This window comes from Microtus ochrogaster, unplaced genomic scaffold (genome assembly GCF_000317375.1).
Source record: "Microtus ochrogaster isolate Prairie Vole_2 unplaced genomic scaffold, MicOch1.0 UNK5, whole genome shotgun sequence".
Taxonomy (NCBI): domain Eukaryota; kingdom Metazoa; phylum Chordata; class Mammalia; order Rodentia; family Cricetidae; genus Microtus; species Microtus ochrogaster.
The window spans coordinates 527,070-539,282 of NW_004949103.1; the positions used below are offsets into that span (position 1 = coordinate 527,070).

The window sequence follows — 12,213 nt, forward strand, 5'->3', positions numbered from 1 at the left end:
GGGATATTTTTGTAACACTTAAAAGTATTAAGTTATATAAAATATTTGACATCACCAAAATCTACAAGGTAGCTACTGTATTGGTCCTAATACAGTTCTTTTGTTGGGTTGAGTAGTGTGTAATCGGTACATTCTGATGCTGTAATTTATTTTAATGTAAAACTTTGGTGATGCCCACTCTTGCCTCACAGTGTAGACTTCGCCTACCGCTGGGGTGCAGCAGCATCACATTGCTTCTCATGATTGTCATCCCACGCTTCCAGTTGGCTTTGGTGTTGGGTGACTCTCAGGGCGGTGAACCAATGGTCTCTGAGGGGCCTCCTCTGGCAGGTCCATGGGTTGTGAGGCTCAGCTATGTAGTCAGTCACCTTTGTGTGCCAGATTTTGAGCTCTCTTCATGGCTCTTTTCTATCAGTCATGACTCTGAGTCCCATCACTTGCTTTTTTTTTTTTTTTGTGGCCACATCCCACTGTTATGGTGACTCTACTGGGTGACCCAGGATATATGGTCATTGGTTCCGTCCTGTGATGTTCAATGCATGATCAGATGTGAGATCATTTGGACAAATTGGATGCTATGGTGTTATTTACCGTTGTCATAATCCTGACTTTTCACCTATTCTTGATATTACAGTGGACTAAAGAGGATGGACATAGAACTTCCACCTCTGCTGTCCCTAACCTGTTTGTTCCATTGAACACTAATCCAAAAGAGGTCCAGGAGATGAGGAACAAGGTGTGTATTGCTGTCTACATTTGGTGGAAGTGTGGGTTTAGAGTTGGGAGGAGTGCCATATGTTATGGGGTAGAGTGTGCTTGCTTCTAGCAGAGTTATCTTTCTGCAGTATTGCTTCTGCTCATAGCTTGGGATCCCACTGTTCGTTAAATTTTGCTTGCTAAATAGCAGTTATGAAGTGGAAACCGCAGAACCTGATCCTAATAGGAACAGACAACTGCCACTGCCTTTCAGGGTTCATTCAGAGAGCTGTGAATGGTGTTTGGTGTGTTAGTTCATGAGCTCCATCAGACTCCACAGTGGTGCTAGAAGATGGATGCATAGCAAAGATTGTACAGTGAAGGGTGGGCCATCTGGAGGGTATGAAGAGACAGGAGCAGTCCAGCCCCTCATGCCTGTAGTTCATCCCCTCTGTACAGTTATGCCGGTACCCAAAAGTAGGTGTGCCCTAGCCATCCTACCGTCATGGGCCTAAACAGAAGTACAGCTTGCACATGGCCAGGGTCTAAGTGTGTAAACAACAGGATTGGAAGTTACAGCTTGCCTTCTCTGTACTGCTCATGTGCCCTCTTTTCTTCCCCCCCTCAGATTCGAGAGCAGAACTTACAGGACATTAAGACAGCAGGACCTCAGTCGCAGGTTTTGTGTGGTGTAGTGATGGACAGGAGCCTCGTTCAGGTAAGAGAACACAGTGTCTCTGACATTAATGGGTGGTAACTTAGACCATCTACTCCAAAGTTATTCAGTATTATAAGGTGAGTATTCTAGGACAGTAGGTATCTTTGTTAAAAATATTCATGATAATCTAGGCACTTTACTTGAGTTCTAGATGAAGTATAAGCATGCTGAGGGTGTATCAACCCTTCTAGCTCTGCTCCTTATAGTGCATGCATTCTCAAGGGGTTTATACGCCACTGCTTTGAAACTGGGTTTCCTGGTAACCTGGGTGCTGTGTAAATGCTATGAAGGGGGTGGGCTATGGACCTTTGTTTTGGTATATACTCACGTCTGCAACAAAGTGCTGCTTGGGATGCAGAGCGGTTGGTGCTTGTAAATGTGCTCTGTCCACATTTACATGCATTTCTGCAAAATGACTTACATAGAGTGGCACATTGATGCTAATTGTGTAAGTAGTTATCTCTGGAAATCAAGATGCCATCTGACGCTTCCAGTCTGACTGCAGGAGTAGATAATTGTTGTTGCATTTTTAAAATTTGGCCAACTGTGGTCCTGGTTTCATGTCCAATGTCTGCACGTACCACTGTCATCACCAACCCATACTGTTGATAACTGCCCCTGCTGCATGCTCTTAGCTGGCTTTATCCTGTGGTCTTGGCTGATATTTTTAAGGCTGGGCCTGGTGTGCTCTGATGACTCAGTTTACTGTTGCAGGATGCACCCCTCTCTGACTGTACGGAAACTATCGAAGGGCTCGAGTTTACAGAGCAGACCTTTAGTCCCGCTAAATCTGTCTCTTTTAGAAAGGTACTCACTGCCCTGTCCTTACCTACCTATTGGTCCGTGGTGCTCTTTTCCCTTCCCTCCCCCAACCAGCTTCCCTCTTTAGGCTTTAGTTAATGAAGCATCTTTAAGTCCTCTGTGAGATTGTATAGAAGGTATACTAGGCCTTATTGTCTTCTCTTTTTTCTTTAAAAACCAATTTTCAGCATTCTCAGTTTTTACCTGAAGTGGTCCACTGGAGCACATGGTGCTTTTCTGAAGTTTTGAATGTGACCTTGGTTAGTGCTTGCCTTTGGGTTTCAGAGTTTTCATCTTACAGATACAGTTATAGATGGACTTGTCTGGGTGCTGTGACCTTCCCTCACTTGTTCAGCTTCGACTGCAGTAGTAGAGGACAGGTAACGATGTCCTTTCAGAAGGATGTGAGATAAAACATGGCAGTCTTTGTCAACCCTGTAAATAAAATCTGGTCTAACTTGGGAGGATTGAGGGTTCTAGGCCACTATATGGTTCTTGGACTATGTAGGGAGATTGTCTCAAAGGATTAAGGCACAGCCAGTAATTTAGGGCTGAGGTGAAGAGCCTAGGTCTGCCTAGGCCTCGTAGACAGGCTCTTTCTCAAATAAAATAAAAATAAGATAAAGTAAATAAGAAAAAAGAAACAACTCAATAAGTGCCTAATGCATAGCTCAGAGCTTGAAGTTGGGTATTTCCAGGCTCTTTCCTATCTACACACTTGAATGTGAAATTCAAGTATTGTTTTAAAGGGGTTCTGATTGCCAGAAAGAATTAGATAAATACTAGGCTTCTTAATTCCTGCATAGACTCTTTCACAATAATATTATTTTTTATATTTTCATATTTATGTATCAATCCAGTGAGTCTTTTTGTTTGTTTGTTTGTTTGTTTGTTTGTTGTTTTTGTTTTTTTGAGACAGAGTTTCTCTGTGTAGCTTTGGAGCCTGTCCTGGAACTAGCTCTTGTAGACCAGACTGACCTCTAACTCACTGAGATCCTCCTGCCTCTGCCTCCCAAGTGCTGGGATTAAAGGTGTGTGACACCATTACCCAGCCCAGTGAGTCTTTTTTTTCCCTCACTTTTATATTTATTTCTACCTGCCTCTTGAAAGAATTTGCCAGAGAAAGCAAACCTTCCAGCTTGCTTTTCCTGTTGGTACTTTGAGCCATAAGTCATGTGAGCTTCTCAGTTAATAGTAATCTTTATCTGCTACATGTGAAGTTGTGTGATCTGCAAGCCCCAGATGTAATCTGTGGTCTAGTCCTCCAGCTTTGTGGGCTGCCGCGTAGTCACAGTCCCAATGGCTGTCCTGTCTTCTGGGTCTTGTACATTTCATGGCTTTGACTTGTAGGTGCTATTTGAATAGCATCAGGGTAGCCAGCTCCATTAGAGGATGCATTTTGGGCTGGTTCTTCATCCCGTGACAGCTTTATTTCTTGTTCCTAGACCTGTTCAGATATGGGCAGATCATGTGGATGCTTCAAGGGCAAGTCCTTACTGTCTGAACAGTAGAGCACATTACAGGCCAACCCCAGCTAACTTACGTTGGGTTGGAGAGCATGTTGAGTTGCAGATGGAACACACAGCCCTGTATGACAGGCAGGCACACTTCCAGTCAGCTACTCACCCAGTTTGTATGTAAGCTTCTTACAAATTTAAGTTCCCTGCATTAGTTACTTTGATGCAAGCAACCTAAGAAACGAGGGGTTTGTTTGGCTCAGAAATGCCTGTGTCCTAAGCAGCCTTCTCAATGGCATAGGAGGACTTAATGTCTCTTATGTCCCAGAGGAACAGGACTTTGGGACTTGGAAACTTGTGGGTTTTTTGGAAGGAATTGCTTAGCCTTGGACTTTTTCTCTTGCTTGCGGCTGTTCACCCAGTGCTGTAATTGCCTTCCCCAGGCCAAGGAGATAAGAAGATACCTGAGTCTCCCCCCTCCCCCCCGCTGGGTTGGGGGTGTGGGGGTGTTGTTGAGACAGGCTTTCTTTGTGTAGCTTGGAACCTGTCCTGGAACTCACTCTGTAGTCTGTGCTGGCCTCGAACTCAGGGAAATCTGCCTGCCTCTGCCTTCTGAATGCTGGGATTAAAGGCGTGCATCACCACTACCCAGTGATACCAGAGCCTTTTCCTCTTGAGTTTTGCACAGCCCAGTGTGGAACCTAAAAAATCTGGGCCACCTTCTGGATTTTTTGCATTAAGTGGTAGAGGCAAGGATATAAAGGGCTGTGTTGCCATCTGCCCATGGCAGGGAGGACTCTGGAGTTCAGTCTGTGTATTGTGAGCTTTCCTGTGTCTACGGACACTTTGCTAGGGCTGGCGCCCTCCATGGTGTGTGGCAGAAATGCCAAGGGCAGTAAGCCTATCTCTCCGACTCTCTGACCTTGTGATATGCACCTAGCTTGTTCACAGCTCAGTACTGTGAAAGTCAGATCTCAGTCTCTCTCTCTCTCTCTCTCTCTCTCTCTCTCTCTCTCTCTCTCTCTCTCGCTCGCTCATTGACAGTTTTGTTAAGAGTAAATCTTGGCAGCTTCAAAGAGGAGAAAGTCATAGTTTTTAAGTTAAGATGAATAGAAATAGCTCCTTAGGAAAAGCGAGCACTTCCAGGAGCTGGAGAGCCTAAAGACTCAGGTCACTCTTGACAGATAAAAACCTGAGTTCACTAAACCAGTTATGCTCATCTTAGAGTCTTTGTTCCAGTCATAGGCCACAATCAAGTACAAAAATAGTTACTGGGTCTCTATTTTGCTTGGAGTTCCTGTTCCGTGACCAGGAGTGAGAAAATATCAAGCTTTCATGATCTTGCCTTCTTGCAGGCAGCACTTAGTCAGAGGCAACCTGACTGTGCTTACAGTTGATCTTATCAACACCTTGGCTGGTAGAGGAGAGTGTTGTGTGCTTGAGGGCCAGCTGATCCAGCATGGAGAGTTTTGCTTGTCCTCCAGGACATCAAGACTTAGAGCAGGGGCTTTGCTGTTTCGTGACAGTGGATGCCTGCTATCATTGATTACATGGACTTGGACATCTCTCTCAAGCCTAATTACCCTGCTCATTTTGTTGTGATAAATGGTAGCTCTCAGGTGCTAACAACACACTGCTGTGTTTACAGAATGTCATTGCTTGGAGGTCATTGCTAATAGGATCCTTTTGTGGAATTAAGGTTTAGTAAAGCCTTTGGAGAAGAAGAGGCTTGTTTCAGCCCTCATGAGCAAGTGACAGAGTTCAAATTCCTTTCTGTCTTTCAGTGGGTGGGCTACTCATAAATGGTAAGTCAGTCATCCTTAGGTGAGACCTAGGTGAGGGTCTTGGAGGCTCTTCAACAAAGCTGCCTATTCAGTATGTTTGCCCTTCTCTCCTATGGACATCTGTGTCACTATTTACACGTGGAGAACTCTAAATATTTTGTTCCCTATTCAACTCAGACACCAGTTTCTCCAGCCAGTACCTGAAGAGTAAGTAGTTGCTGGTGTGGATTGACTGCCCCTAGGAACTGGTACTGCCAAGACACCGGCTCCATCTGGTGTTCACCACTTGTCAGTGTGCGACCTGAGGCTCTAGGTCTACCGTCTGAATAGTTTGGGATACCTCTTCATAGCTGTCATTTAGTCATGTGCGTGTTTGTCTCTTCTGGGCCATGCTCTCGAACACTTGAAGGACACTTTCCTGTGGAGAGGCGCAGGCTGCCCTCTCACTCCCACTGTGGGTAGGTCTTTGCAGTCTGTCATCTTTTCTTTGACAGGAGCCAGGAGCTGCCTTAGTGCTTCGCTTGCTTTTTTGTGTTGTACACTCTCATCTCCAGAGTCATTAGGCAAGCCTGCTGTTAGGGAGCTTTTGTTGTCTCTGAGTGCTGAGTGCTTAGTTCAGGAACTGGCTGTAAACCAGTGAGAAGGGCAGAAAACTTGTTAGACTTTAAGATCCTACACAAATCTCAGGCCAGCAGTGATGGCACACACTTTAATCCCAGCTTTTAGGAGGTAGAGACAAGTGAATTTCTTTGTTCGAGGCCAGCCTGCTCTACACAGCGAACTTCAGGACAGCCAGAGCCACATAGTGAGATCTTGCCTCCCAAAATAAAACACAACAAAACAACATGAACAAATCTCCACACACTTTGCGCTGATTGTTGTAAGGTGGCCGTTTTCTGAGAGCAGTACCCAATACTCTGGTTTCTCTTCAGATCGTATAAATCTTTCGCCTTTTACTGAGAGCAGTACCCGGGCATTCCTGTATATAGGGGATAGAGGAGGCCGCTTCTCCAGGGAGTCTGCGCCTCGGACTCTGTACCTTTAGTGCCTTTGCTTTTGAAATCTGCCTTGGCCATGTGCCCTGGCAATGTGGTCCTGGAATGTCTGTGTGCTCCTGGAAAAAAAAACCCACCCCCTGCGGCTGTTTTTTCAGGAGGAGGGAGGCCCCACAGGGCTAAGCGGTACAGTCTTATGTCTATGTGCTCCTGGAAAGTCCCCATCTCCCCCGCCTGCTGTGTTCCTGGGAGGAGGGTGCTCCCACCAGGTCAGGCTCCTGCATACCAATCTCTTTGGTCCACAGGGGGAGCTGGTGACGGCCTCCAAAGCCATCATTGAGAAGGAATACCAGCCCCATGTAATTGTGAGCACCACAGGCCCCAACCCCTTCAACACGCTCACAGACCGTGAGCTAGAGGAATATCGCCGAGAGGTGGAACGGAAGCAGAAGGGCTTTGAAGGTGAGTGCTCCTGAGAGCTGGATGTGGGCAACTCCAGAAAGTAGGAGAAAGTGTCTACAAGCTTCTCTGTGCGAGAAAAGTCTTGTGCATGAAGCACAAATCTTGTTTAGTTACGATCAAGCAGTATGTTCTCATGGCCCTACTCTAATCATTTGGGCTGGAAGGAAAGAATTAGGTTAAACACTGGTAATGGTGCTTGTCGAGATGGACTTGTATGAGGGACACTCTGCAGTAATGTGTGTGTCCCAGACATATGTACCATGATACCACAGTGTGTGTAGAGGGGGCTCTGCCCAGAGGAGATGCATCTAAGCTAGAGATGCAGCTCTGCTCTTCCAGAAGCGCAGTGAAGAGAGGGTTAGAGGACTCAGCACTCAGACTGCAGTGTGTGCAGAACTGGGCATTGGGATTTCTTTCCATTTGACATCACTGATTTTGGATTAGTTATTGGGAAAGACAGTTTAAGTATTATGTTTAAGAGATACTTTTTATTCATGAAGTGCTTCTGTCAAAAGTTTTCCTGAGATGAGGTCTCTTAATTCATGTGATTTGTTAGTGCTCATTGCTTACAACTAATGAGTGCAGCGTCAGGCCCCATCCCAGATGCTCTCTGTGCAGACATCTGAGCTCATCCGTAAACCCTGGCAGGTGGGCTGGTTCCAGTGGTTGGAGCAGGGCCCGCTCTATGGGAGCAGGGTGTGTTCATGGCAGAATCTGGGATTGGGTTAGGGTCTGTGATTTTCAGGGTTTTTTGTTTTGATTTTTGGGTGTTTTGTTGTTGTTGTTGTTGTTTTGTTTTTGTTTTAAGACAGGGTTTCTCTGTATAGCCTGGCTGTCCTGGAACTCACTCTGTAGACCTGGCTGGTCTCAAACTCAGAGATCTACTTGCTTCTGCCTTCCAAGTACTGGGATTAAAGGCGTGTACCACCATTACCGGCATGATTTTCAGTTCTGAGCATTGAGGCTCTTGATTGGACTGTGGTCTGTGTCCTTATTACAAAGGTTGTTAGAGAATGGAGCTTGGCACATACTCCTTTTCTCCATAACCCTTTCCTGTGATCATAAGCTGTGAATTAGAATGTTGGGAATGCCCCTGTGCTCCTGTGCCCCTGTGCAGGGGTGGTCAAAGCGTAAGTTAGTATGCTGGTTGCTCCGATTGTTTCCAAACCATGTCAACAGTAGCACTGCATGCTGCCATGGCCTTTTTTTTCCTCTTGCTCACCATTTGACAACATTGGTTATGATTTTGTCAGAAGTTATAGGACAGTTTTACAACAGACGGAAACAGAGCTAAATGTCAGAACTTGATAGAACACATACTTCCAAACTCCAGAGTTTAAAAACCAGATCTAACCACATTAGCCTCTCCCTGAGTTCCCTGATCCCCATACACTGGGAACCATTGACTAGTACTAAGAGGACCTGGGGCAGAGAGATGTCATGCCCATGAACATTTATGCCAATGTTCTCAGAGCTATGAGCTAAGTTACAGCCCAGTCCTTTGTACTGAATCTCAAGTGTGCGCCTTAGCTGCCATTCCACCCCCACCCCTGGCATAGCCTTGCAGACAGTTCTTAGTGTGAAGGGTAGACCACCCTCCTGGACCATAGGCTCCTAAGATGACAATCTCATTTGACCCAACTTAACTTTATTTGGTCATGTTTTAGACTAAGTACTACATTGTATAGTTGCTGAATAAACCTGAGTTATGTAAAAAGTGGTGGTACATACCCCTCATCCTAGCACTTGGAAGGCAGAGGCTAACCTGGTCTACAGAGTGAGTTCCAGCACAGCCAAGCCTACTCAGAGAAATTCTGTCTTGAAAAAGCAAAACAAAACAAAACCTCCTAAAAAGTAAGCAGTGTAACCAACACTCACTTGCCATCCAGGTCTTCATGACACAGTAAGAGGCCTCAGAGGGGCTGCCTATAGTGGCCTTGCTCCTAGGGTTAGGTCATGTGTGTATGTGTTTGTCCCCTGGTGCCTCTAGTGGTTTTTGTCTTTTTTTTTCTTTTGAGTCAAACAGTGCATAGGAGCTTCCCCTACACTTGAGACTCCTTTGGCAGGGATGGTACATAAACAGTAGAGTGGGACTTGCTTTGCCTGTGTCCTGTGACCAAAGCTGGCAGAAATGGGAGTACCATAGTGCCTGGAGATATTGCTTACTATTGATGCAGCTCTTGGCAGAGGGGTGGAGCCTGCCTAGAGGGCATAGGAAGTTTTTACCCTTAGGCTACTGATAGAAGATTTTTAAATGAAAGGTGGAGATTTAAAAAATTAGGATAATTGAGATGTGTTTGCGTGTGTGTGTATAAATTTTTTTTCCTTAAATGAGGAGTAAATGGGTTTTCTGGATCTTGGGCCCAGTTTCCTTTGGTCCCCATCAGTCTAGTTTACTTTAGAAAATTAAAATGAAAACAACACTGGAGGGGTCTGGGAAATGTCTCAGTGGGCAAGCACTTCCTGCATATACCTGGATCCAAATGCATCTGTAATCCCAGTGGAGACAGCAGAATTTACAGACTAATCTGTGGGACAGCCAGCCTGGAGTCCACAGCCACACACAACCAAGATAAGGGCTAACACCTGGGCCGTGCTCACCTCTGCAGGTGCCTCATACTTCCTTGCGTGAGCACACATGCAGATTACTGTGGGAAACTTTTTCTGTAAAACACTTAAACCTGCTGGGCAATGGTAGCACACGCCTTTAATCCCATCACTGGCGGATCTCCGTGAGTTTAAAGCTAGTCTGGACTACAGAGTGAGTTCCAGGATAACCAGGGCTACTGAAGCCCTAAATAATGCCGTGTGTAGATGGTATTTTGTAGCCAGAGGGACATCTCACAGAGGGCATACCTACCAGTCAGTCACAGGGCAGTACTGGAAGATTCTCTTTGAATATTTAAAATTATTTTATTTGTGTGTGAGTGTAGGTGTACACATGCCAAGGTGGGCACATGGAGGTCAGAGGGTAATCTTTGGGAGTTCTTGCTTTCCATTATGTGATCCCAGGATTTAATTGAGGCTGCCAGGCTGTGTGACAGTTTCTTTTACCTGCTAAGCCTTCTTTCTGTCCTGAAGATTGTCTTTGTAATAAGGTAAAAAGTAACCAGTTGTGGTTGCTCATGCCTGTAGTTCTAGCCCCTGAGAGGCTGAGGCAGGGTAGTTGCTAGTTGGAGGCCACAGCTGGTTAGTTCTTGAAATTCAGTCAGTACTTCAGTTGTGTAGAAAAGAGCAGATTCCAGGCTGGAGGCCCAGCTGACTTCCTGCAGTGGGGGTGGAGCAAAAGGCAGGCTGCTGGGCTGCTGAGGAAGGGCATAGGTCCTGGACCTCATTTCTGCACCCTGTGCTCACTTTGTTCACATCTGCAGAGAATCTGGACGAGACAAGGGAGCAGAAAGAAAAGTGTCCCTCAGGACAGTCAGCTGTCCCGAGCACTCCCCCCAGCACTCCTGTCAAGCTGGAAGAAGGTGAGTGCTGTTGGGAGGCATGGCGGCAGCCCTGCTGTGAAACAGTGCATGGCCTGTGTGCACTGGTAATGGAATGTGGCGATCGTTCCATTAACACGGATGAAGAAGTATGCATTCCACAAAACCAGTGCCACACACAGCTCCGGAAACCTCAGCTGTTTCTTCTGTACCTGCTTCGTCCTGGGTAACCTGAGTCAAGACAAATTTGAGCTGTTGTGGCTGGGGGAGGGCAGACTTCAGGGAGTGCCCCCACCATCCTGTCATGTGAGCTTTGTCCTTTGCCTGCACACTTCCAGCATTGACCGGAGTCTGATGACACTTTGGTGCCTTCAGTTGTGTGAGGACCGCAGGACTCTAGACCTGCTGCATTAATCAGTCCCTGAGGGTGCTGTACGTGCCCCCTCTGCCTCTCAGACCACTGCATGTACGTGTTCTGTGGTCTGACACGTGCCACGTGTGTCCCTTAGTCTCCAGTGTACGTCTGTGTCTCCTGGCTCCCTTCACCCCAGTCTGTGGTCTATAAGAGTGGCTTGGCCTTTCTTATGTAACCCAATGGCTGTGACTGAATGCATAGACTCTCTACTTGTGCTTTCTTCCTTGTGGCCGCCTTACAGCAGGAGACGGATGTGCTAAAGAGTACCTGTTACCCTAGTAAGTACCCGCGCCTGCCTCTGCTCTAACCAGGTGCTTGTGCTGTGCCTTGCTTTCCTGCTTCTCTGTTGCTTATGTTTTCTGTATATCCAAAATAAAAATAGTTTCTCAGTTTTCTCAGTGGCCTCCTTGGTCACTAGAATGCTGAAAAGTGGCACCAGCTTCCCAGGATGCTCCTGGCCCCTATCACAGTGGTGTCCAGAGTACCCTGGGCCACAGAAAGCTCTTAGCTTAACCTTTGAGAATATTTTTTGATTGCTTGGTGGGGAGCTTTTGCCATAAGGGGTCAGGAGTAAATGTGGACTGGGTTCTGACAGGGTAGTTTTTGCCACCTGCTGGTTTTGGAGGCTTGGACCTGTGCTTAAGTTGGGACTGGCAACTTAGTGGATTGGAGTGATAGTTGTTCTGCGGTGAGCTTGGCAGAGAGGGTCCCAGTGCTGAGGTGTATGGAGGCTATGGGCCTGCATCCTCTCTCTGCCAGTTAGCCTAGGTCAGAGGATAGCCATCAGGGTGCTCTCTAGGGCATCTCCAGCCTCCCAAGCTTAAGCACTCATTTGAGGCCTGGAGCCTTTGGCGGCCAGGCTGCTCCTAATCCATGCTTAGCTCGGCTGCTCTTGGTTCTGATCTTTGGCTTGATTTTTAAGTACTAAATGGTTTGGTGTTGCCTAACATGCCAATTGCTTATAATTTTACAGACTAAATGTCTACAATATTGGTGTCCCCTGGTCAGTGTAGAAATGTGTTATGCCCTAGATGTAAACCTTTTTTCTCTTAATTTTGCTCCTTATGTTTAGCTATTCAAATTGTGAAGGCAGCTTGCCTTACAGTTCATTTCGTGGCTAACTATAGTTTTATTTTATTGAATATGGGATCTTATAGTTGACTCCTGGTTTTCTACTGGCTGCCTTGGGGGAGACTGAATGCTATATAACCAAATTTAGACCTAATTCCTGGACACAGGACACCAGCCGACCTGTCTTCATTATCTGACAGAGTATTGTGTTCTGATGGGGTCTCTTTGCAGAAGTGGCAGGCCGTAGCTCTGGCCCTGTCAGTCTGGTCTGTCAGTGTGTTCTTTGTGAGAAGGTACTAGAATGTCTCTGAGATTGGGAGGTTTTATAAATGTGCTATATCCAGCTTTAAAAGCGGAGTAGTACACCATGTGCCAAGTTTCAGTTT

General features: G+C 46.3%; 1 protein-coding gene across 1 annotated transcript in view; it reads left to right on the forward strand.

Moving 5' to 3' along the window:
- Window positions 1-12,213, forward strand: part of Add1 (adducin 1) — a 75,433-nt gene that overhangs the window by 61,238 nt on the left and 1,982 nt on the right. The window contains exons 9-13 of the mRNA XM_026788621.1: window positions 635-736; window positions 1,325-1,414; window positions 2,129-2,221; window positions 6,757-6,913; window positions 10,285-10,383. Of these exons, the coding sequence (XP_026644422.1) occupies window positions 635-736; window positions 1,325-1,414; window positions 2,129-2,221; window positions 6,757-6,913; window positions 10,285-10,383 (541 nt within the window). The remainder of the gene's footprint in view (window positions 1-634; window positions 737-1,324; window positions 1,415-2,128; window positions 2,222-6,756; window positions 6,914-10,284; window positions 10,384-12,213) is intronic.